This window comes from Hylobates moloch, unplaced genomic scaffold (genome assembly GCF_009828535.3).
Source record: "Hylobates moloch isolate HMO894 unplaced genomic scaffold, HMol_V3 SCAFFOLD_7, whole genome shotgun sequence".
Classification (NCBI taxonomy): Eukaryota; Metazoa; Chordata; class Mammalia; order Primates; family Hylobatidae; genus Hylobates; species Hylobates moloch.
Window position 1 is genome coordinate 42872091 of NW_026652282.1, and position 27176 is coordinate 42899266.

Sequence of the window (27176 nt, forward strand, 5' to 3'; positions counted from 1 at the left end):
TGTTAGATATATATATAATGTATGTCCAAGAAAACAATTACACCTGGATGTAGAGTTGGAGTATAGACATCTATTTATTGTTTGTATAGGTTAGGATGGCTATGACTACAATATTTTTATAGACATGAATAAATTATTTTTATCACATAAATTTTGGATTTTTGCTGATAAGCAAGATTAGTGAGGATTTAGAATTGAAAATGAGTATAAATACCAGAGCATTTGTCATAAAAGAAAAAAAAATTCTGCAATCCCAGCTACTCAGGAAGCTGAGGCAGGAGGATGGCTTGAGGCTAGGGGTTTGAGACCAGTCTGGGCAACATAATGAGACCCCATGTCGAAAAACAAATTATGTAAAAATTAGCTGGCTTGGTGAGGCATGGTCCCCGACACTTGGGAGGCTGAGGCAGGAGGATCATTTGAGCCCAAGAGTACAAGGCTGCCGTGAGCAGCCTGCACTCCAGCAGCCTGGGTAACAGAGTGAGACCCTATTTCAAAAAGAATAAAGAAAAGAAAAATATGGAGAATTTTGTCATCAAGGTGAAGTAAAATTCATTCATTTATTGTATTTTGATCATATTCATTCTTCACTATGTATTGAGCCAGCTCCATGAAAGACAGTAATATGACCACTTAAATTTGTAGTTATCATCCCCTCTATTAAATTCAATAAACATTTTTTATTATCTTTTACAAGCACTGCTTGTTAGGAGAACAGTGTGGTGTCAACAAAGTAAGACATATGCACCTCTAGTCCCTATGAAGAAAATTTTCAAGCACATAGCAAAGGACCTACCTATATTAGAAGCCCCACAGAATTGAAAGAATTGAAACCCATCAAGAAGAGTTGTTGTAGAGAGCAAGATTCAAAGTGTGAACACTCATCCTTGTCAATCAGGGTTCTCACTCTTAAACACAATGTCAGAAGTAAGCTGATGGTTATATTTAATATTTAGGCAAGAAGATACATGTGTATGCATTTTTGGACTTGTACACATACCAGGATTCAATAAAGTATCATCTATTAGTGGAAAAAAAAGAATTGAAAGCTAATGAGGACTTAAACTCCAAGCCTAGGCCCTCCTAGATCTTTCCCCTGAAAACTCTTTTATTATCAGTCTTCTGTCCACCCTACCTAATAGCCAAGCTTCCTACCAAAATAGAACTCTACTGCTTATGTTAAATGCCAGCCTCCAACACTTAATAACCATGTTTTATGGCAAATGATGTAACTGTCATGAGCTTCACTTTTCTTATCTACAAAAGGTGGATAGTAATAGTAGATACCTCATAGGACCTCTGAAAGGATTAAATGAGTTCATATGTACAGTCATGTATCACATAATGATATTGAGTGACTTAAGATTGTAACGAAATTGAAAAATGTTTATCACCTACTTACATCATGGCCATTGCTGCGTTGTAGTTCAATGCATTACCTTTTTTATGTTTAGATACGTTTAAATACACAAATACTATTGTATTATAGTTGCCTACAGTATTCAGTACAGTCACATGCTATATGGGTTTGTAGCATAGGAGCAATATTCTATACCATACAGCCTAGATGTGTAGTAGGTTATACCATCTGGGTTTTTATAAGTACTGTATACTCTATGATGTTTACACAACAACGAAATTGCCTAATGACAGCTTTCTCAGACTGTATCCCTGTTGTCAAGCAATGCGTGACTGCATATATTTCTTATAATGGTGCCTGGAATATTGTAAGTGTCATGTAAGAGTTTGGCACATAAAAGTGCTATATATGTATTGCCTGTCATCATTGTCATCATGAGATTTACTGATTTCCATGTGTTCAGTTTGTATTAGCTTATGTGTACCTTTTTCTCTTGCAGTCTATTATTTGTGTCAATTTTACTTTTTCTTTCTCTTTTTAGATGGGAAATTTGGAATTAAGCCTTCCCAGAGGAGAATTTCTGGAAAATCTACATTTCATAGTGAAATGGAGGGTGAAGATACAAGAGATGATTCATTATACTCTATTTTAGAAGAATTGTGGCAAGATGCTGAACAGATAAAGAGATGTCAGGAAAAACACAACAAACTTCTGAGTCGCACTACTTTCCTCAATAAGAAAATATTGAATACAGAGTGGGATTATGAATATAAAGACATTGGAAAATTTGTTCACCCAAACCCAAATCTCATTCTTTCACAGAAAAGACCCCATAAACGTGATTCATTTGGGAAGAGTTTTAAGCATAATTTAGACTTACGTATTCATAATAAAAGCAATGCAGCAAAGAACCTGGATAAAACTATTGGGCATGGTCAAGTTTTTACCCAGAACTCTTCTTATAGTCACCACGAAAATACACATACAGGAGTGAAGTTCTGTGAACGTAATCAATGTGGAAAAGTCCTCAGCCTCAAACACTCACTCAGTCAAAATGTGAAATTTCCCATTGGAGAGAAGGCAAACACATGTACTGAATTTGGGAAGATCTTCACCCAGAGGTCACATTTCTTTGCTCCTCAGAAAATTCATACTGTGGAAAAACCTCATGAGCTTAGCAAATGTGTAAATGTTTTTACACAGAAGCCACTACTCAGTATATATCTGAGAGTTCATAGAGATGAAAAACTCTACATATGTACTAAATGTGGGAAGGCCTTCATCCAGAATTCAGAATTAATTATGCATGAGAAAACTCATACTAGAGAGAAACCCTATAAATGCAATGAATGTGGGAAATCATTTTTCCAGGTGTCATCTCTACTCAGGCATCAGACAACTCATACTGGAGAAAAACTCTTTGAATGCAGTGAATGTGGTAAAGGCTTCTCCCTGAACTCAGCCCTCAATATACATCAGAAAATTCACACTGGAGAGAGACATCACAAATGCAGTGAGTGTGGGAAAGCCTTTACCCAAAAATCAACACTCAGGATGCATCAGAGAATTCATACAGGAGAGAGGTCCTATATCTGTACTCAATGTGGGCAGGCCTTCATCCAGAAGGCACACTTGATTGCACATCAAAGAATTCACACTGGAGAGAAGCCTTATGAATGCAGTGACTGTGGGAAATCTTTCCCTTCTAAGTCACAACTCCAGATGCATAAGAGAATTCACACAGGAGAGAAACCCTATATATGCACTGAATGTGGGAAGGCTTTTACCAACAGGTCAAATCTCAATACTCACCAGAAGTCTCATACTGGAGAAAAGTCTTATATATGTGCTGAATGTGGGAAGGCCTTCACCGACAGGTCAAATTTCAATAAACACCAGACCATTCACACTGGAGAGAAACCATATGTTTGTGCTGATTGTGGGAGGGCCTTCATCCAGAAGTCAGAGTTGATTACACATCAGAGAATTCATACTACAGAGAAGCCTTATAAATGTCCTGACTGTGAGAAATCCTTCTCCAAGAAACCACATCTCAAAGTACATCAACGAATTCACACAGGGGAGAAACCATATATATGTGCAGAATGTGGGAAAGCCTTCACTGATAGGTCAAATTTCAATAAACATCAGACAATTCATACTGGAGATAAACCGTATAAATGCAGTGACTGTGGAAAAGGGTTCACCCAGAAATCAGTTCTCAGTATGCATCGCAATATTCATACATGAAAGTAATCCTGTTTCTTGAAAATGAGAGCCTTATAAGGCTGACAAAAGTCAGGTCTAACTATATATTATAAAATTCATCCAAGACAGATCCTATATGAATATGTTGTATAAGGAAAAGCATCAGGCTATCTCACTTGAGATGGAAAAAAATTATTCAGAAGAAACTCTCTTAAAAATGCATTGAAGGAGAGAGAATGTGCACAGCCTCATGAAATATAGTAAAAGTCATACTGGGAAAAATGTTGTCAGTTTGGTGTGTTAGGAAAAGCCTTCCTATAGAAAGTATTATAAGTTAAATTGTTACCAAATTCTTTATAGGAAGGAGAGTGCAAAATTATGTAAATGATGGTCAGGTTTACTGTGTTATATTAAGCAATTTAAAGTGATAACAAAATGAAAGGTAGTGCAGCAAAATAATGTAACTGATGAGTAGACCTACTGCCAGTTCTATAGGGTGTTTGTGGCAGAACACAGTGCATAACAGGAGGAATATTAAAATTTTTTCAAATTTAGAATAATTATGTCCATCAAATGTTTCTTACTGAATATGTCTATCAAATATGTTTCTTACTGATTATTTCTATCAAGTGAGTCCACAATTTAAAAGTCACTTTGGTTTTATATATACACACATCTGCAGATATAATTTTATAAGAACACACAAATATAATCCTATCATTCGTACTGGTTTCCATGACATAGTATCTTGTTTTCTTTCATTGTGGTACAATGCAAAGTAGCCACAGATTCCTTCCATCCCAAGTAGCGTCTCTTTGTCTACTACTTGACTTTGAACTTGGCCATGTGACTTTCTTTGGCCAATGGAAATTAGCAGAGAATCAATAAGAAGCTGGAGAAGTGTGCAAAGCCTGCCTTGAAGCTTACCCTCTCTTGCTGCTCTTTGCAAACCTGAAGAATCTCAAATTGCCCCACTGGGGGGTGAGGAGCCACCACATGGAGCAGTGGTGAGCCAGCCTTGCTGAGGCCCCTTAGACCAAGTAGCCTGCCAATTGTCAGAATTGGGAGTGAGGTTTTCCAAGACCTCTAGCACCAGCTGAGCCAGCCTAGCCCAGAAGAGCCATACCAGTTATTCCAGCTGATTTACGGAATTGTGAGATAAATAAAATGATTATAGTTTTAAGCAACATAAGTTTTGGGGGTAGTTTGTTGTACAGAAAATGCTAAGTAATATTTGAAAGTATATGTTTGGGGGAGGGGGCATAGTGGACCCAAATGTGACATGTGGCATTGGCTTTGGGTCTGAGTGGCACGTAGAAACTGGAAAAACAGTGAGGAAAACTGTTTTTCCTCAAATGACAAAGGTTGAATAGATGGCAACCCATGTTATTTAGTAGGGAAAATATAGAAAAACAGTCGTCACCATACTCTGGGAAGATAGAGAATGGACCAAACGAACTGGTGGATCTGGCTAAGGAGATTTGCAGCAGAATATGGGAAGTATCAGTTTGCTTCTTTTAGCTGCATATGATAAGATATAGAAAGAGAGAAATGAACTAAGGAAATCACTGTTTCTTTGGCAAGCAGAATTCAGAAGAAATACGGAAAAGCCAAGGATTGCTGGGTTGAAAAATAATGGTTTCACATCGCTAGTCTCTCCAGATATCTAACTATTCTCAAGGTAAAAAATGGCCTCAGGGTAAAGATCAAATCATGGTTGTGTCTGTAAGACTCTTTATTACAGTGTGTGAAATAGTTCAGTTGGTGCTTAGGAGACTGTCTCAGATAAACTTAAGGGCTTCTAAAAATCTTCATGACATTGTCCCATAGAAGCCTGACATATTACTCAAAGTGGAGAGAGACCTATCTTAAAAAGAATTGCTGATGTGGCATTTGGGGAAAGGAGTAGATCCAAACCAGATTCCTAGGAAACTCACAAAGTTTTTAATAGAGTTTTACTAGTAAAACTACCTCCAGGTTGGACTTCCAGGGACTGAAACAGTTCAAAATGAAAAGTGGCCTCTGGATTCCCCTCCCTAACTTCTGTGAATAGGACACAAGCTGAGAAAGTTACTCAGATGCAAACATGGTCCATTTCTTATGGAAAATGAAGGGCATCTCAGAGGGAAGACCCAAGAACAATATATTAAAATGGACTGGGGAGCCATTCCCAGGGAGAACTGTGCCCTAATCAAGAAACATTATCTGCCCCTGGAGCCAAGGGAACTGACAACATTTGCTCTGTGGGGTTTCAGAATTGTTATGGAACAGTGACTGATACGTGCCTCGTGGTCCTCCTCTTTTTGAATGGGAGTGTCTATTAGTTATCCTGTACCTATCCCACCATTGTATATATTAGATGTGTGTTGGGGGGCATATAACTTGTCATTTAGCTCACAGGTATCTGGATCAAGAAACTGAAAAACTGTACCCAAGGAACCTCAGCCACAACTGAACCTGATACAGAAGACTTGAGATTCTGGATTGGAGCTTGATGCCACAATTTTGGATGAGAAATTTGGAGGTCCTGGAATAGGGGTGAACATATGTTGCATGGGGTGGTAATGTGAATAATTTTTGACCAGAAGACACACTGTGTTAGGTAGAAAAATGCTACAGATGTCTTCATCCCTGTATATGTGTCCTTCAGTCTTTATTTCTTTTTGTGTTTCAGTTAGGATAATTTCTATTGATCTATCTTCAAATTCACTGATGTTTTTTCCCTTACCCTGGCTTTGTCAAGTCTACTGATGAACCCATTGAAGGCATTCTTCAACTCAGTTGTGTTTTATTTTTATTTCTAATATTTCCATTTGATTCTTACAGTTTTCATATATCTGCTGAAGTTCCCCATCTTTTCATGCATGTTCATGTTTTCCCCTCTACCCTTTGTCTTAGTCAGTTTGAGCTGCTGTAATAAAGCACCATAGACTTGGTGGCTTATAAACAACAGAAATTTATTCCTCACAGTTCTGGAGCCTGGAAGACTGAGATCAGAATCTAGCATGGTTAGGTCTTGGTGACGGCCCTCTTCAAGGTTGCAAACTGCTCACTTCTGCTTGTATTTTCCCATGTCTACAGCTAGAGAACTCTTTGGGATCCCTTTTATAAGGGCACCAATCCCATTCATGAGGTCTCCACCCACATTAACTACCTCCCAAAGGCTCCACCTCCTAATACCATCACATTGAGGATTAGGATTTTAACATATGAATTTGGGGGGGATGCAAACATTCAGCCCATAATAGCCTCTAACATATTAATCATAGTTATTTTTAACTCCCTGTCTGATAGTTCCAACTACTAGGTCAACTGAGTCTAGGTCTGTTGTTGTCTTCTCTTGCTCTTTTGCATCTAATAATTTTTGGCTGAATGTCACAGGTGTTGTATGTAGGATAGTAGAAACTGAGGTAAATAGTAATTATTCCTGGAAATAGCCATGGTTGCCCTTTTGATAGGCCATTAGCATGGGGAGATTGAATCCATCTAATCAGGAGTTGGGCTGAGTTTGTTTCTTTGTTCCCAGTGTTACCTTTGCTGTACCATAGACTTAAAATTCCTCTAATGTTATCTTATGCTTGAGGTAGGCACTGGTTTGTCCAGAGAATTATATTTTTCCCAGACCACACTTGCCTTTAGGCCTGTAGGCCTTTCCTGTGTGCCTGCATCTCAGGGAGGGTCTTTCTCCATGTTGTTGCCTCTACGTTAGTAGCAGACAACTGTTATTACTTGGTTCTTGCTGACCTGGTGAGTTGGGGGGCAGGGTTGTCCTGGGCCAGCCTCAGTTTTTGTCAGGCCCTGAATCCCTGGGTCTTGAGGGTGGGATTTTTTAGTGATCCTGCCCTCTTCCACTGGTAGAAGGCCTTTAATGATCTGGGCCCAGGATGATTTCCTGCCCTTTTATCATGGGTGGAATTATTTTTTTTTCCATTTCCCTCACTCTAGTCACAGTGAATCTTTACCTGTGTCCTGAGGGCAACAGGGTTTGCTGCACTTCTTTTAGTGGCTTAAGGATTTTGTTCTTTAGGGGAGTAGGGTTTCATTGGAGCTTTGTGCCATTTCTATATTAGCAGCAGCCCCCTTGCAGGCCTACCCCACGGAGGTAGGCTTTCTCCAGTCTTCTTCCTTCTCCCCGTGTTTCTTGAGAGCACTCAGTGGATGACTATGGAGAAGAGCCTGCGAGTAGAGACCAACTACCCTTAGGTCTACAGTTCTCATGAGTCTCCCGCACTCAGCCTTTAGCAATTCATTAAAAATTCTTGTTGAATTCTTACTGCTTATATAGTGGCCTCATCTTCCTTCCTGCTGTACCACAGATGGTCCAGGAGAGGCACTTGTCTTTTATTATGTTTCAAACTAGTTGGTTGCTCTGTAATCTTAGCTCTCTAATGGGTTCGAGAAAACTTATGTTTTTGCAGGTTACCCAGCTTTGTTCTTGTTATAAAGATGGGAGCAGTGTTCTTTCCAGATGTCTACATGCTAGGCAGAAACTAGAAGTCTGGACAGTCTCCATTGTCTCCTACTATCAGAACATGTGTCCTTTTCAGTGTGACTTTGCCACTTCGCCCATCAAGAGGTAGAATCTATTTCTTCAACCCCTGCAACTGGGCTTGGCTATTTTGTTGGCCAATGGGACATTAACAAATATGATACAAGCAGAGGCTTGAGAAGTGCCTGCACAATGAGGCTTGCCCACTTTTGCGGCTCTTTGGAATCCTGAACCCATGTGTGGAAAAGCCTGAACTGTGCTGTTGGAAAATGAGAGAGATCACATGGAGCAGTAATGGAGCAAAGACCAGCCATCCCAGTTGAGATACCCTACACCAACCAGATTTTCAACTGCCGGACATATGAATGAAGCTATCCTAGGCATCCAGTCTTGGTCAAGGCAACTTTGGCTGGCAGTCTCTGAGGTGACCCTGAATGATTCCCACCTCCTGGTATTCTCACTCTTATATAATCCCCTCCTCTTGAGTTTGGACTGGAATTAGTGACTTGGTTCTAGTGAATAGAATGAGGCAGAGGTAATGGGACGTCATGTCCAAGATTAGTTACAAAAAGACTGTGGCTTCCATTTTGGGTGCTTGCTTACTCTCTCGGATGGCTCATCATAGGGGAAACCTGCTGCTACATCATGAGGTAGCCCTGTGGAAAGGCCCACATGAGTGAACTTTGAAGCATACCTCCCCCAGTTTAACCTTTAGATGAGGACCACAGCCAAATAGCTTGACTGTAAGCCAGATAGCTTGACTCATGAGAGACCTTCAGCCAGAGGCATCTTTTGAGCCACACGAATTCCTGACCCACAGAAACTGCAAGACAATAAATGTTGTTTTAAGCTGCTAAATTTTAGGGTAATTTGTTACACAGTAATAGGTTAATAATACACTGGCCCAGATTAGGAAGTTTCTGCCATCCATCCCAGCCATCCCAAACAACTACCAGAATAATGGATTAAAACGTTAAGTGTTTTAAGTCACTAAGTTTTGGGCGGCATGATAACAACTCAGCAAAAAGCTAACTGATACATTCATTATTTATTGCATTTCTTCCTCCACTATTCTTCCCTAACAGATGACCAATACTAATAAACTACTGTGAACACTTTCATGTTTTAATCTCTACTCTGTGCTCATAATCATATATAGACATACATACGTTCCCATGCTTGTAATCAGAAGTTATATAAGATTGTTTCCTCCTTTGATTTTCAAAAATGGGATCATAACATACAACCGTCTCTGCAGCTTGCTTTATTATTATTCAACAATATTTCTTTTGAATGGTTGCTAGTTTATGGGGTGGATATACAATAATGTATTAAACTATTTGCGTTGTTAAAATTTATTCACTCCCATTTTCAACCCTTTTTTGTCACTGGGAACAATGCTGTTAAAAATACTAAAAGATAGTTTGCATAGTGGTTAGGTAGATAGGCTCAGGAACCCATCTGCCAGGGTTTCAATCCTGGCTCTACCAATTTACTAGTTTATGTGACCTTAGGAAGGTTAGTTAACCTCTCTGTCCTGATGGTTCTCATCTATAAAAGAGGTACACACTAGCACCTATCATAGATTTGACTAAGAAGCATATTTCTTTCCTAGGGCTGCTATAACAAAGTACCACAAATTGGGCAGCCTGAAACAGCAGAAATTGTCTCACAGTTCTTGAGGCTGGAGATCCGAATCACGGTGTCAGCAGGGCCATGCTCCCTCTGAAGGTGCTAGGGAAGGAACTGTTCCATGCCTCTCTCCTAGCTTTTGAGAGCCTCAGGTGTTATTTGGCTTATGGATGCATTATTCCTGTCAGATGGCTGTTTTCTCCCTGTGTTTCTTCACATCATGTTCCCTCTGTGTGTCTGGCTGTGTTTCCAAATTTCGCCTTTTATAAGGACACTAGTTATATTGGATTGGGGTTCACTTTAATGGCCCCATTTTAACTTAATTACCTCTGTACTCTATTTCCAAATAAAATTGTATTCTGAGGTTCTAGAGATTAGGATTTCCACGTATCTTTTTTGCAGGTACACAGTTCATTAACAAGAAGTTAATGCATATTGTGTAGAGCTCTTAGAACAATGCATGGAGAGAATTTCTTAATGGGTATTAGATACACCTCACTTCCTGAGCCCGCATAGGTCCCCCTACAACTCTCTGTGCTTGGGACACTGAGGTGGGATTTGAGAGCTTGTTTCCGGCATCTTAGTGTCATCCAACTATCTAAAGAAAATGTAGGGAGTAACAGGAAAAGCAGGCCTAAGACCAAAGCTTGTGCTTTGGGTCGAGAAGGATATGTCTATAGAAGATAATGACAAGGAGCAGCCAGAGAGGTAAAAACATACCAGCTGAGCAAGGGGCTCATAGAGAACAGCGTTTCCAACGAGTGTTTTAATGGAGGACTTGTCCAAATTAGACATCAATTCGTATGAGGATGGAAAATTGGTTCTTGATTTTAGGACACAGAGGTTGTTGTTGGCTTTGATGAATGCTATTTTGGAAGTAAATTTAAACAAAGCAATTGAGCAAACTCAGAGGAATTTCTGAATTCAGGTAGTGTTACTTCACCATGAAGCAATTTTTCTCATAGAAAAATATCAAGCCATTGGACTAGATTATTCTGTTGTTTGGGTTATACTGAGAAATAAGAGTTGGCTAAAGTAGAAATTACATGAGATTTGGAAGGTCAAAGGGAAGGAGCAACTATTGCTGTGAAGGTCTTTGAAATTAGAGACAGTGAAGGACAGATGCAGAGGTACCCAGCAGGTTCCAATTTTTCCTATCTTCCACTCTATATCCAGCCCTTCTTTCCATCTTCCAGCCCTGCTGACCAATAGTAGCCCCAGGTCTACCACCAGATGCTTGGCTGCAGGCTCACAAAAGCTTCTCATGGACTTCTCCATCAGCTTCTCTTGGCAGTCCCACATCAGCAGCTAGATATGCCTGGCTTCTCAGATTTTCCTGAAAGCTCTGATTTATCCACCCATGCTAATGTCTCAAAAGGGCTGGTTTAGTGATTTCTTTAGTCTTCTAACTCCCCCTTCTAAATCTTCCCCAGCTACTTCTATAAATTGTGCATGCATCCCTTATTCCATAATACTCATAGTTATTATGCTTCCCTGATTGACATATTTACACTTTTTTTCCTGAGAATTTGATAGATGCTGCTCTTCTAAAATTGAGTGATGTTATTGAGAAGTCTTAGACAAACTTGCTCTCTTTTTTCTTGTATATAATGTGCCTTTCTGCCATATGATTCTTTTTTTATTCTTGAAGTTAAGGATCTATGGAAGCATATGCTTTGGTCCTGATCTTTGTGTATTAATTTTACCTGAGTTATAGTGAGCCATTCCAATCATTCGTTTCAAGGAAGTTTTATTTTGCTTAACATTTTTTCTGACCCATTTCTTCTCTTCTTCAGGGACATCAATTATGCATATGTAAGATGTCTTTGTCATCTTCTACATTCATTTTCTACCAATCAACATTCATTTCACATCATTATTCTTTTCAGTTTTGTGTGATTGACTCTAGCCCTGTCTTCAGAGACAATTCTTCTTGAATCTCATGTTCTTCATGTTTAGACATTAACAAGCAATTTGCTCAGATTTATTTACATTCCAGGATAGTAAAGACAGAGAATGTCTCCCTCGCTGGAGACTTTCCCAGAGATTTGGTTGCATTCCAGGTTAATAAAGAATATATATATATATATACTCAAAGAAGAAGATGGACAATAAAACAATATAACATTATTTCCCTCACATCTTAATTATGTGTATTTTCAATCATGTAGACATATTGAAAACACAGTACAATGTATATAACATCCATCTAGATTTAACAATTTATATGTAATTTTTCCTGAAATATCAGTGGTAAGTTATAGATACAACATTACACCCATAAATAATTGAGCATTCATCTCCTAAAAATAAGGACATTCTCCCACATACCTGGAATATCATTATCAATCTAACTCTATGATATATCCAGTCCATTTCCAAATTTCTCCCATTGTCCCCAAAACATATTTTACAGTTTTAACGAGGTAGAATTAGCATACAAAAAGTGGAACTTGTTTAAAGTGTACAATTTGATGAGTTTTGACGTGTGCACCTTTCCAACCATCATGACAATACAAATAATGAATATATCAATCACCCCAAAAAAGTTTCCTTATGCCTCTTTGTCATTCAGCCCTCTTTCCCCACATTCTTCCCACATCCACAGGCAATCATGGATCTGTTTTTTATTGTTATAGGTTAGTTTGCATTTCCTACAATTTTATACACATGGAATAATACTATAGGTACTCTTGTTTGGCTCCTTCCATTCAGCATAATAAGTTTGAGATTCATTCATGTTGTTATATGCGTCTATGTTCATTCCTTTTTATTGCTAAGTGTTATTTCTTTATATGGACATACCAGAATTTGTTTATCCATTCATGTTTTGATGGAAATTTGTATTTCCAGCTTTTGGCTATTACAAATAAAACTGATGTGAACATTTGTTTACAAGTCTAAGTGGACATAGTTTTCATTTCTCTTGAGTAAATGCATAGGAGTGAATGGCCTAGTCATATGGTAGGTATATACTTAATTATTTAAGAAATTGTCAAACTGCTTTCCAAAGTGGTTGTACTATGTTACATTTTAACCAGCAGTATATAAGTGCTGCAGTTGCTTCATTGGGTATGATTATTATTTTTAATTTTAGTCATTTAATGGGGGTGTAGTGGTATTTCACTGTGGTTTTAAGCTACACTTCCCTAATAAGTAATGCTGTTGAGCATCTTTTCTTGTGTTTATGTACCATCTGTACACCATCTTGGTTGATGTATCTTTTTAAATATTTTGCCCATTTGTAAACTCAGTTATTTGTCTTATTATTGAGTTGTAAGTGTCTTTATATATCCTAGATATATGTCCTTTGTTGGATGTATATTTTGCAAACAGTTTCTTCTAGGTTTGCCTTTTCATTTAAATAACAGAAGACCAAAAGTTTTTAATGTTAACAAGTTCAATTCATTTTTGTTTTCTTTTATAGTTCATGTTCTTTTGGTCATGGTTAATAAATTTTTGCAAAGCTCAAGGTCATGCAGATAAAAGTTTTTAAAAAGATTTATGCTTTCTTCTAGAAGTTTTATAATATTGGCTCTTATATTTGGTTACCTAATCCATTTTTATTTAATTTTGTATATGATGTAAATCCTTTTCAAAGATAAGGATTTAGGTTGATTTTGTTTTGCATATGGCTGTCCAGTTGTTCCAGAACCATTTGTTGAAAATGATAATGCATTGGATTGCCTTGATATATTTATCAAAAAATTAATTGGTTGGTTCTATTTCTGCTTTGGTTTTCTATTATGCCAATACCACTACTGCCAGTACTACACCATTACTGTAGCTTCTGTACTACTGTAGCATTACTCTTTGCTGTAGCTTCATAAGTCTTGAAGTCAGATCATGCAAATCCTCTAACTTTATTCCTCTTTTTCACAGATGTTTTGGCTATTCTGGTTTTTCTTTGAATTTCCATATAAATTTTAGAATCACCTTGTCAGTTACTATTAAAAGCCTGCTGGAATTTTGAGACTGAACTGAATTCATAGATCTATATGGAGAGAATTGACATCTTAATTACATTGTTTTCCTATCCATAAACAGGATATATCATTCCTTTTATTTAGGTCTTTAATTTTTCTTAGAAGTGCTTTGTAGTGGCTGGGCGCGGTGGCTCACGCCTGTAATCTCAGCACTTTGGGAGGCCAAGGCAAGCGGATCATGAGGTCAGGAGACCGAGACCATCCTGGCTAGCACGGTGAAACCCCGTCTCTACTAAAAATACAAAAAATTAGCCGGGCGTTGTGGCGGGCGCCTGGCTAATTTTTTACTGGCTAATTTAGCCTGGCTACTTGGGAGGCTGAGGCAGGAGAATGGTGTGAACCCAGGAGGTGGGACTTGCAGTGAGCAGAGATTGTGCCACTGCACTCCAGCCTGGGCGACAGAGCGAGACTCTGTCTCAAAAAAAAAAAAAAAAAGTGTTTTGTAGTTTTCAAGTGTACAAGCCTTAGACATATCTTGTCAAATTCATCTCTAAATAATTCATATCTATGCTTTTGAATGGTACTAGTTATTTTTAAATTTCAATTTCCAATATTTCTTTGCTAGTACATAGAAATATAATTCACTTTTATGTGTTGATCTTGTATACGATAACCTTGCTAAACTCACTTATTATTTCTAGTAATTTTGTAAATCCTGTAAGCTTTTCTACACAATCATGTCATCTGTGAAGTGTGATAGTTTCACTTCTTCCTTTCCACTATAGGCGCTCTTTCTTTTTTTGTCTTATTGCATTGACTAAAACCTACAATATAATGTTGAATAGAAGTGGTCAGAGGGTATATCTTTGCCCTTTTCTTGATCTTCAGAAGAAAACATTTATTCTTTCACTATTGAGTATGATATTAGCTATATGTTTTTCATACATGATCTTTATCAGGTTGATGAAGTTGCCTCTACTCCTAGTTTGTTGATAGTTTATCAGGAATAGCTGTTAGATTTTGTCAAATGTTTTTTCTCCATCGAGATTATCATATAGTTTTTCTTTTTTAGTTTGTTAGTTTTTTGAATTACATTTACTATTGATAGATTTAGTATTCCTGGAATTAAACTCTTCTTGGTCATGATGTACTACCATTTTTATATTTCACTAGATTCACTTTGCTAAAAATTTTGTTAAGAATTTTTGCATATATGTTTATGTGGGATACTGGTCTATAGTTTTCTTTTCTTGTATTTTCTTTGTCCGCTTTTGGTATCAGGGTAATGCTGGGCTCACAGAATGAATTGGGAAGTGGTACCTCCTCTGAAAGAGTTAGTGTGGAAATGGTATTATGCCTCCTTTTAATGTTTGATACAATTTTCCAGTGAAGTCATTTGGTCCTAGAATTCTTTTGTGAAAAGGCTTTTAACTACAAATTCAATTCCTTAATAGTTAGGAAACTATTCAGGTTGTCATATTCTTCTTCATTAAGCTTTGTTTGTATATTTCAAAGAACTTATCTATTTTACATAAGTTGTCTAATTTAGGAACATGAAGTTGTTTGTCACATCCCCTTTTTATCTGTAGAGTTGGAAGTGATGTCTCCTCTCATTCTTGATATCAGTAATTTGTGTCTTCACTTTTTTTCTCCTGATCAGTCTGGCTAGTGGTTTCTCAATTTTATTGATTTTCTCAAGAAGCTTTTAGTGTCCTTGATTTTCTCTATTGTTTTTCTATTTTGGATTTTATTGATTTATGCTCTTTTCTTTGTTATTTCCTTTTTCTGCTTATTTGACTTAAATGTGCTCATTTTCGGCCGGGCGCGGTGGCTCACACCTGCAATCCCAACATTTTGGGAGGCTGAGGTGGGTGGATCATTTGAGGTCAGGAGTTCAAGACCAGCTGTGCCAACATGGTGAGACCCTGTCTCTACTAAAAATACAAAAATTAGCCAGGTGTGGTGGCGCATGCCTATAATCCCAGCTACTCGGGAGGCTGAGGCAAGACAATTGCTTGAACCCGGGAGGCAGAGGTTGCACTGAGCCGAGATCATGCCACTGCACTCCAGCCTGGGCGACAGAGTGAGACTCCGTCTCAAAAAAAAAAAAAAAAAGTGCTCATTTTCTAGTTTCTATGGTTGAAGCTGCAGTCACTGCTTTGAGATTTTCCTTCTTTTGTAGTATAAATTTTTAGTGATATAAATTATCCTCTAAGCACTCATTTAGTAGCAACTCATATATTTTGATGTTTTTACATTTTTACATTGATACTGTATTGTAATGATATTTTTACATTGTTTTTACATTTTCATTCATTCAAAATACTTACTAACTTACCTTACGATTTCTTCTTTGTCCCATAGGTTATTTAGAAGTGTATTATTCGGTATGCAAATATTTGAGTATTTTTTACTTATCTTTCCCTATGATTTATAATTTGATTCTATTGTGGTCAGAGAACATACTTTATAGGACTTGGATACTTACAAATTAACTGAGATTTCCTCTATGGCCCTGAATATGGTCTGTATTGTTAAAAAGTTCCATGCATACTTATAAAGAATATGTATTCTACTATCATTGTATGGCATGATCGATAAATGTGAATTAAGTCAAGATTGTTGATAGTGTGGTTCAAGCCTTCTATAGACTTACAGATTTTCCTATACAGTAGTCCCCCTCTTATCCACAGGGGATATGTTTCAAGACTCCGAGTGGATGCCTGAAACCGTGGATAGTACTGAACCCTATGTACTATGTTTTTCTGATCTGATAACCAATATGGCTACTAAGTGACTAACAAGTGGATAGCATGAAGATGCTGGAAAAATGGAGGATTCACTCCCAGGCAGGACAGAGTGTGATGGTGTAAGATTTTATCATGCTACTGAGAACTGTGCACAACTTAAAACTTACGAATTTTTAATTTCTGGAAATTTCCCTTTGATATTTTTGGACTGCAATTGACTGTGGGTAACTGAAACTATGGAAAGCAAAATCACAGATAAGAGGGGACTACTGTATTTATTCTATCAATTATTGAGGGAGAGGTATTGAAATTTCTAACTAAAATTATATTTTTTCTATTTCTCCTTTTAGTTATACCAGTTTATACTTTGTCTATTTTGAAGCTCTGTTATTGAGTACACAAGCATTTAGGATTGTTAAGTCCTCTTGTGTAAAATTCTTGTATTACAAAAGGCACTCCATTTTTCTTTTTCTCAGTTTTAGCAAGTGTTTTTCCAGTACCTATCTACATATCTTCTTATTTTAAAATGATTTTATACTTACAGAAGTTATAAAGATAACAGAGTGTTCCCATATACCCATCAGTCATCTTCCCCTAATGTTAATATTATACATAATCCTGATAGATTTTCTCAAAATTAATAATAGTATTAATTAAACTACATACTTCATTGAGATTTCCCTTGTTATTTTATTACTGACTGTGAGTTTGGAGGTCCCAAAGACCACCTTCAGATTCAATAATCCACTAGAAAGACTCATAGAACTCTGAAAAGCCACTATACTGACAGTTACAGTTCATTACAGTGAAAGAATACACACTGAAATCAACAAGGGGAAGAGGCACATCAGGCAGAGTCCAAGAGACACCAGGCATAGAGTTTCTAGTTGTACTCTCCCAGTAGAGTAATGCAGATAGCGCTTATTTCTACCAGCAATGATGTGTGACAATACACATGGAATATTGCCAACCAGGCAGATTGAACCATGTCTAGAGTTTTTATTGGGAGTTGGTTACATAGACATGACTGAGTGCCTGCATTGCTGACCTTAATTCTCCAGATCCTCCAGAGGTTAAGCGATACTGCATGGCTGAAGACCCCCAGGTAACCAAGGATATTCTTATCAAGCAGGACATGCCAAGGGCTTAGAGGTTACCTCCTAGGAGCCAGGAACAAAAAGCCAAACCTTCTTTGAGCAAGATTAATCCTTTACTGCATACTGACCCTCTTCTGTTCCAGGATCCAATCCAGGATATCACATTGCACTTAGTTGTCATGTTTCCCTAGTCTCTTCCAATCTGTGACAGCTCTTGGTCTTTCTCTTTCATGACCTTGATGCTTTTGAGGAATAGTCATGAATATTGTAGAACGTTCCTCAATTTGGTTTCGTCTGATTTTTTTTATCATGAGCAGATTGAGGTTATGAATTTGAGGGATGGATATCACCAAATCTTAGTCCTTGTTATTGAATTATTTCAGGAAACAAGATTATATCAACATGATTTATTACTAGTAATGTTAATCTTGATCACTTTGTTATGGTGTTGTCTCCTGAGTTTTTCTGTTGCAAAGTTATTACTTTTCCTCTTTCCATACTTTTCATTAGAAGTGAGCCAAAGTCCCACTCATACTAAAGGGGAGTGGCATTAAGCTCCACCTTCTGGACAGAGGGGTATCAAAGACTTTGCGGTCATATCTTAAAACTGCCACAGGGGAATTGCTTTGATGTTACACAGATAATCTGTTTCTCCTTAAAGTTTTGCCCAGTAACTTCAGCATTTATCAGTGAATCATGCCTTCAGCAACTACTGTGTTTTTCTAATAGTGATTTTCTGTTTCCTTCATTGCTTTCACAATTGTTAATTGGGATTCTTCTGTAAGGAAGATATGTCCTGTCTCCCCTGCTTATTTGTTTATTCAGTCATTTACTTATGTCAGTATGGATGAAGGGACATTTATTTTATTCTTTGTATTATAATCGAATACTACATTACTAATTATGTGGCACAAATTGTTACAGGTTTGGCTATTGTTAGATCTTTCAGGTTGGTTCTTGGGTTCCTTTTACATGACCACATCCTTTTATTGGTAGTTGGGGGGGCACTTTCTTACTTCCTGGAACTATAAGGTGGTCCACGCTCATCTTGTATTTTCCTTGTCCCAGACAAAGAATCCGCTATTTATTTCTCCAAGGAGATCTGGTTCCTTTTGCTGGAAAATGGCATTTGGAAATCAAGCTATTAAGATTAGGTGTGTTCATTGTTACTGGTGTGTCGCTGCTAGGAGCGTCACAGAGCTAGGAAATTCATGTATGTATTCTAATCCATGTGTGCACACATACCTATTTTTATTTCTTTAGCTATTTATCTGTATACATTTAAATATAAACATAGTCGGGCGCGGTAGCTCACACCTGTAATCCCAGCACTTTGGGAGGCCAAGGCGGGCGGATCACCTGAGGTCAGTTGTTAGAGACCAGCCTGGCCAACATGGTGAAACCCCATCTCTACTAAAAATACAAAAATTAGCCGGGTGTGGTGGCGGTCGCCTGTAATCCCAGCTACTCGGGAGGCTGAGGCAGGAGAATCGCCTGAACCTGGGAGGCAGAGGTTGCAGTGAGCCAAAATCATGCCACTGCACTCTAGCCTGGGCGACAGAGCGAGACTCTGTCTCGAAAAAACAAAATAAATAAATAAATAAATAAATAAATAAATAAATAAATAAATAAATAAAACATAAGTTCATACTGACATCTCCAACTCAAACCCAGCACTACAGGGTTCCTTCTAGCCTTCTCCCTGCCCTTGCTTATTTTTACTTCTTTCTCCATAAGTTAGGAAAGAAAAACAGTTGACTACATTTGTGTTGGCCTATTTGGGGGTTCTCTATTCTGTTCTTTTGATCTTTATTTCTGGCTTTTTGTCAATACCACACTTTTTTCATTACTGTAGCTCTACAGTGAGTCTTGAAATTGGGTAATTCGAGTTCTCCAACTTTGTTTTCTCTTTTCAGAATTGTTTTGGCTGTTCTTGCTCCTTTATTTTATCATGTTAATTTTAAAATCAGCTTGTTGGTACCTCAAAAGGGCTTTCTGGGAATGTGATTGAGATTATGTTGCATCTATAGATCAAATTAGGGAGAATTGCTATCTCAACTATATATATTTTTTATTATACTTTAGGTTTTAGGGTACATGTGCACAACGTGCAGGTTAGTTACATATGTATACATGTGCCATGTTGGTGTGCTGCACCCATTAACTCGTCATTTAACATTAGGTATATCTCCTAATGCTATCCCTCCTCCCTCCCCCCACCCCACAACAGGCCCTGGTGTGTGATGTTCCCCTTCCTGTGTCCATGTGTTCTCACTGTTCAATTCCCACCTGTGAGTGAGAACATGCAGTGTTTGGTGTTTTGTCCTTGCGATAGTTTGCTGAGAGTGATGGTTTCCAGCTTCATCCATGTCCCTACAAAGGACATGAACTCATCATTTTTTACTCCATGAGCATGGTCTGTCTTTCCATTTATTTAGATCAGGGGTGTCCGTCCAATCTTTTGGCTTCCCTGGGCCACATTGGAAGAAGAATTGTATTGGGCCACACATAAAATACACTAACAGTAATGATAGCCGATGAGCCAAAAAAAAAAAAAAAAAACACAAAAACATCTCACAATGTTTTAAGAAAGTTTACGAATTTGTGTTGGGCCACATTGAAAGCCATCCTGGGCTGCATGTGGCCTGCAGGCTGTGGGTTGGACAAGCTTAATTTCGATGATCTTTTATTTTTCTTTTTTAAATTTTTCAGCATATAGATCTCACACATATTTATGTATATATATATACACACACACACACACACACACACCCCTAAGTACTTCATTTTTGGCAATATTGTAGATGTCATATTTTAAAATTTCAAATTCTGATTGTTCATAGATAGTACATAGGATACAACTGACTTTCGTATATGACAATGTATCCTGTAACTTTGCTAGCTCACTTACTAGTTGTGGGTAATTTTTTGTAGATTTGTACTATTTTCTACGTAGACAATAATGTCTGGAAATAGAGTTGTATTTCTTCTTTTCCAATCTGAATGCCTTTTATTTCTCTTCCTTATCTTAGTGCGCTGTCTAGAACTTGTAGCATAATGTTGGATAAGAATGATCAAAGAGGACACCTTTGCCTTGCTTCTGATATTAGGAAGAATGCATGCAATTTCTCTTCATTCAGTATGATGTAACTTGTAGGTTTTTGTAGATGCCACTTATTGGGTTAAATAATTTTCATTCTATTCCTAGTTTGCTATAAGTTTTTAAAAATCACGAATGGATATTCAGTTTTGTCAAATCCTTTCTCTGCATCTACTGAGATAATTACATGATTTGTCGTATTTAGTCTGTTAATATGGTGAATTACAATGATTGATTTTCAAATGTTGAAACAGCCTTGCATTCCAGGCATGAGCCCCTCTGTCGTGATATGTTTTCATATCTATATATAAAATCATATTTACATATATCTATATATAAAAAGAATATTTGGGGGAAGATTTTTATGTCATGCTCATGAGGGATATTGGTCTACAGTTTTTTTTCCTGTCGTATCTTTTTCTGGTTGTGGTATTTGGGCAATGCTGGCCTAATAAAATGAATTGGGAAGTGTTCCCTCCTCTTTTTTCTGGAAGAGTTTATGTGTTGTGAAATGTTGGCAAGGATGTGGAGCAATTGGAGCTCTCATGCGTTGTTTGTGGGAATGTAAAATGGTACAGCCTCTGAGGAAACAGTTTGGTGGTTCCTCAGTCATTAAATGTGTAGAATTATCATATGACCCATTAATTCTACTCCTAGGTATATACCCAAAATACAGATTCTCCTTGACTTATGATGGGGTTATGTCCTGATAAACCCACTATAAGTTGAACTATCACAAGTCAAAAATGCTCTTAAACATTCCTAACTTACTGAACATCACAGCTTAGCCCAGCCTACCTTAAACACGCTCAGAACATTTACATTAGCCTACAGTTGGGCAAAATTATCTGGCAACACAGAACACAATAGAGTATTTGTTGTATATGTTGGGTTATTGTAAACCACAAAAATAACCAAATTTCTTTGTCAATTGTGTTTCTAACTGTATCCAAACTGGACATTTTGTTATTTACAGACAATTGTTATTTTGTTTTAATTCTCTTCAAAACATGGTTTATATTCAAGCTGTGGGACTTTAACAGGTGCTCTCAAATGCAGGTTTCCAACAACAACAACAACACACACACACACAAAAGAAGTACAGAACTCATAAAAAGCTAAAATGTTTATAAATATCAAGATATCAAGCAAAACAAAAGTTAATAAAATGGACTAAACTAATAAAAACAAAAACAAGTTTTTACCTTTTGCTTAGAACACTGCTAATCCTTATTTTACTTTTCAAAGTCAAGAAAACTTGTCTTAAGCTACAGCCTTTAACAACTAAGTAAATTATAGTCTTGTAAACAGGATTTAAAGCGTGTTTGTTTCTCTCTACCTAGTTCCTCTACAATTTGAAAACTAGTTATAAGTATTCTTAAATTACAACAATATAGTTGCTTGCATCAGTGCAATAAGAATCTGTTTTCTTTTGTAACAGAACACAATTGGAAAAACTGGTTATTTTACCAAGGCTTTGACTGGAATGGTGTGCTCTCCTTTAAGGAATCAAACTTAACTTATGGAACCAATAAAGCCCTTGGAAAACTGGCCTCATATTTTGTGTACACAGTCCCTGTACAGGGTTTCTGATCTGTAGTAAGTAAAGAATGTCACTTTCTAACAGGCCAGGAACCCCAAGTTATCTTAAAACCTCAAGAGAAAAGGAATTTGCCCAACTCATAGGTATTTGATAGTACAAATCCATGGCTGGGCTCGGCTTTAAAAAGTCTTATCCCGAATTCCTTCTGTGAAACAAAGTTCCATCAAAGCCAATTTAAAAGGCCTGTATAGCAAATAATTATTCTTGCTGCACTGTATACAAATAATTAAGCCAAGTATAATAAAGCAAACCAGTCCTACTATAACTTGCCTTTTAATACAAATGGGAAACTGGAGAATGAAAATTATGTTTCAAAAACTGTAGCACACCTGTTGTTAAATTCTAGCCTTGCCTAATGTTTTTCAATTTTTATCATTTGCTACAGTTTAAATTATATCCGTTACAAAAACCAACTCCGGCCGGGCGCAGTGGCTCACGCCTGTAATCCCGGCACTCTGGGAGGCCGAGGCAGGTGGATCACGAGGTCAGGAGATCGAGACCATCCTGGCTAACACTGTGAAACCCCATCTCTACTAAAAATACAAAAAATTAGCCGGGCGTGGTGGTGGGCGCCTCTAGTCCCAGCTACTCGGAGAGGCTGAGGCAGGAGAATTGCTTGAACCCGGGAGGCAGAGCTTGCAGTGAGCCGAGATTGCGCCACTGCACTCCAGCCTGGGCCACAGAGCGAGACTCCGTCTCAAAAAAAATAAATAAATTAAAAAACAAAACAAAACAAAAAACCAACTCCTGGTTACATCACACTCAAGTCAAAGCCTAAAAAGCTAAGGAAGCAACCCCTAACAGCCCAGAGAAACATCCTAAATATCAATGTAAAGAAATAAGAAATCTTAAGCTGATAATCATAAAAAATAAGTAACTGAGTGAGAATTACTCATCTTACTCAGTCTCACCCCTACAAATACTTTTTGTCGTTTCTCTCCTTTTAAGCCAAATATTAAAGCCTTTTTAATGGAAATTATTTACTATGCCACCCTTGTGGGAATTGCTTTACTCACTCTACAATTTGCAGTAGGACTATATGCTGTAGCACCCTCAGGGTGGGATATCAGAAAATCTCAATTACTGTAGCATTTTGCTTAATTATTAGCCTCATAGCAGGAATAACAGTTACTAACAAAAAATAACACACGGGCCTTTCCAAACATGCGGCTCTGCCTCTCATTGGGTGAGGAATGTTTCTATCTCAACCAGTTGGGCCTAGTAAAACATGCTGCTGAAAAACTAAAAATAATAATAATAAAAGGGGGGCTAAAGAGCTAAGGAAATACCAAAGCAACCAAATAAATTATTGGTTTAAAAACAAAATCATAGCATGGGTAAACCCATTCCTGGGCCCTCTCCTAATAATATGCCTAGGACTAATGTTCTTGCCCTGCCTAATTAACATTTTTCAAAGATTTTTAACTGGCAGGATCATGGCCATCTCACAGGCAAGTACCCAAAAACATCTACAGATGGTGTTGCTCCAGCAGTCAATCCGAGACCAAGGAACTCTCCGCGCCCCCCACCCCTCAGCAGGAAGTAGCCAGAAAGAACACATCGCCCCTTGTCCTTTTATAACTACAGGATCTGCAATGACAGAGCAGGAGCACCGTCATCTCAGACAAACACTGCCACTTTCAGTTCCAGCTCCCTTTCTATACTCATGCATTTCAAGGAAATCACTTCTCTTCTAACTACAAGCAACCAGAAAAGAGCAGACAGTAAAACACAGATAAGACAGCTCAGGCACTGAGCTGGGGCGGGCAGCGGCAGGGGCGGGCGGGCAGCGGCAGGGGCGGGCGGGCGGGAAATCTCTTGGGTAACTGCCAAACTTCACCCCCATACAATGGGCCCCATGAAACAGTGGGTCTTAATAAGCACATTCCTTTCCCTTCAGGTGCACTAAGATAGGGAAGCTAAAAGCAGACTCTCCGGGGGCGGGGGGAGGGGGCGGCGGTATGCCTGCAGCTGCAGGAAGATGTATGGGAACAGACACACAAGTCTCCCTCCCAGATAAGCACAACTAAGAGACACAAAAGCAGTCCGAGTCTCTGATAAACTCTCCTGCCCTAAATCCTTAAAAACTCTTACCCCTCTCAGGTGTATTTCTCTAAAATGAACCTGTCTTTGACGTCGAGCCGCCTTTCATGTTTCTCTCCTCTTTCTTTAATTCTTACAGTATACCCTTGTGAACACATGAATGACTGGGAGCTGTGGCTCACTACCACTGCCCAGCATTGTGAGAGACTGTCATACCACTTTCTACTCAAAGTGTCATTTTACATCATTGTAAAATTGAAATGCTGTAAGTTGGGGACCATCTGTAATTGAAAACAGGTGTTCAAAGAAAAACTTGTACACTTACATTCGTAGAAGCACTAGTCACAATAACCAAAAGCTAGAAACTACCCAGTGTCCATCAACCAATGAATGGATAAACAAAATGTAGTATATCTATACAATGGAATATTATTCAGTTATAAAAAGGATTGCGTCATGGAGATGTGCCATGATACGGATAAACTTTAAAACTATGCTAAGTGAAAGAACCCAAACACAGAAGGCCACAGTATTTTATGATTTAATCTATATGGAATATCCAGAATAGGCAAATCTGTAGAGACAGAAAGCAGTAGTGGTTGCCAAGGGCTGAGGTGAGAGAGGAGTGGGAAGTGATTGCTTAGTGGGTATAGAGTTTCCTTTTTGTAGTGATGAAAATATTCTGGAATTAGATAGTGATGATAGTTGCTCAAATTTGTGAATATACCAAATGAATAACCATTAAAATGGTTAGAATGGTGAATTTTATATGTATATTTGACCGCAATAAAAAGTGGATCATAGATCTAAATGTAAAATATAAAAGTGTAAAACTTCTAGAAGAAAACAAGGAAGAAAACCTCATGATCTTGGGTTTGCAAAGATTTCTTAGATATGACATGGAAAAAAGCACAATCCATTAAAATGTATTGATAAGTTGGATTTTTAAATAAAAAACCTGTGCTATATTAAAAGAAAACAAGCCAAAGACTAGGGTAAAATAATTGCAAAACATATATCTGACTCATATTAAGAATATGTAGATCAGGCATGGTGGCTCATGCCTTTAATCTCAGCGCTTTGGGAGGCCAAGGCAGGAGGATTGCTTGAGCCAGGAGTTTGAGACCAGCCTGGGCAACATAGTGAGACCTCATCTCTACAAGAATAAAAAACTAGCCAGGCATTGTGGTGCACTTCTGTAGTTGTAACTACTGGAGAGGCGGAGGCAAGCGGATCTTGAGCCCAGGAGGTCAAGGATACAGTGAACTATGATTGTGCCACTGCGTTCCAGCATAGGCAACACAGCAAGACCCTGTCTGAAAAAAATATGTAAAACAACTCTCAAAATGCTATAAGTAAACAACCCATAAAAATGGGCAAAAATCTTGAGCAGATGCTTTACCAAAAAATGACAAATAAGTACATGAAAATATGTTCAACATTATTTGTCATTAGAGAAATGCAAACTAAAACCACAACTAAATACCCCTACACACCTCTTAGAATGGCTAAAATAAAAAAGTCTGACCATATCAAGTGCTTTAAAGGATGTGGGCCAACTGGAGCTCTTATACATTACACAGTTTCATATAAAATTAATCATACCACTCAGCAATCCCATTTTTAGGTATTCCACCCAAGATAAATAAAAAGTATATACACACTAAAACCTGTACATGAATGTTTTAAGCAGTCTTACAATTGTCAACCTGGAAAGAACTCAAATGCCCTTCAACTGGTGTATCATGACTGTGGTGATGGCTCCATGCATTTATCAAAACCCACAGAAATGTATACCACAAGAAGCAGATTTGACTATATGGAAAATTTTTAGAAAGGATTTGGGGGGAATCCAAAGTGGAACGCAAACTTTAAAAAATGGATGCAACTATCTTTGGCCGGGCACAGTGGCTCGCACCTGTAATCCCAGCACTTTGGGAGGCTGAGGTGAGCGAATCACTTGAGGTCAGGGGTTCAAGACCAGCCTGGCCAACATGGTGAAACCCCATCTCTAAATACAAAAATTAGCCAGGCGTGGTGGTGCGTGCCTGTAGTCCCAGCTACTCGGGAGGCTGAGATGAGAGAATAGCTTGAACCAGGGAGGCAGAAGTTACAGTGAGCCAAGATCGTGCCACTGCACTCCAGCCTGGGTGACAAAGTGAGACTCCATCTCAAAAAATAAAAATAAAATAAAAAATAAAGAAAAAAGAACCCAACTATCTTATAAATTAATAACATTACACTGAAGGGGGTGGGGCAGAAAAGACAGAAATACATGACTTAGGACATAGTATTTCTACTGGGTACTGTAAGGGTATGGACAAAAATAACTGAACACAAATATTATTCTCTAGTTAGTAAATTTGTTGTTCCCAGGGGTATGAGTTAGCAATTCTGAAAGTTCTTTATGTTAATACTAGAGTTGAACAAATAAGTAAATATATCATAGCTAGTGAGAGCTAGATTTCTCACTGTTATAATTAAGGAAATGGGAAAGGCTAGAATGAATCCTGTGGTGTTGGATTGGAATCAGAGGTGGAGAGAGAGAGAGAGACAGAGAGAGAGAGAATGAGAATGAATATATGTGCATGCATGGGTTAATATATATTTCCAAGCTTTCAAGTTAGCTGAGAGGGTCTAGAAGCAATAATAACTCAGTACCAGTGAGCACATATAGCAGTCAGATCTTGGTTTTTAAATACCATTCTCTAATAAAAGGAACCAGGGTTCCATGAAAAAGTAGTTGAATTGGAGCACCTTGTAGTCTGGGAATGTAATGAAGTGCTTTTTAAAAAAGATGGAGGCATATCAAAAGAGCACCATAAACTAAACTGAAAGAGCTTGCAGTGGCCAAAGCTGGAATAATTTGAGACAGAAAATAAATAATGATAGATTATAACCCATAGATAAAATAAATATGTGAGTCTAAATTGTTGTAAATAAATAATTGAACAAATAAATAAATGGG

At 37.9% G+C, this 27176-nt stretch overlaps 1 protein-coding gene across 3 annotated transcripts in view; it reads left to right on the forward strand.

The window, feature by feature from the left end:
- The window catches only part of ZNF81 (zinc finger protein 81), a 99966-nt gene extending 87379 nt beyond the window's left edge, over positions 1–12587 (forward strand). The window contains exon 5 of one of the 3 annotated variants that reach the window (XM_032756824.2): positions 1902–12491. In XM_032756824.2, coding sequence (XP_032612715.1) covers positions 1902–3610 — 1709 coding nt within the window. In that variant the 3' untranslated portion in view covers positions 3611–12491. Of the gene's footprint in view, positions 1–1901 lie in introns of all 3 variants that reach the window. The other 2 variants (XM_058441419.1, XM_058441420.1) reach the window with 2 other exon arrangements.
- The last annotated feature ends 14589 nt before the right edge of the window (positions 12588–27176 follow it).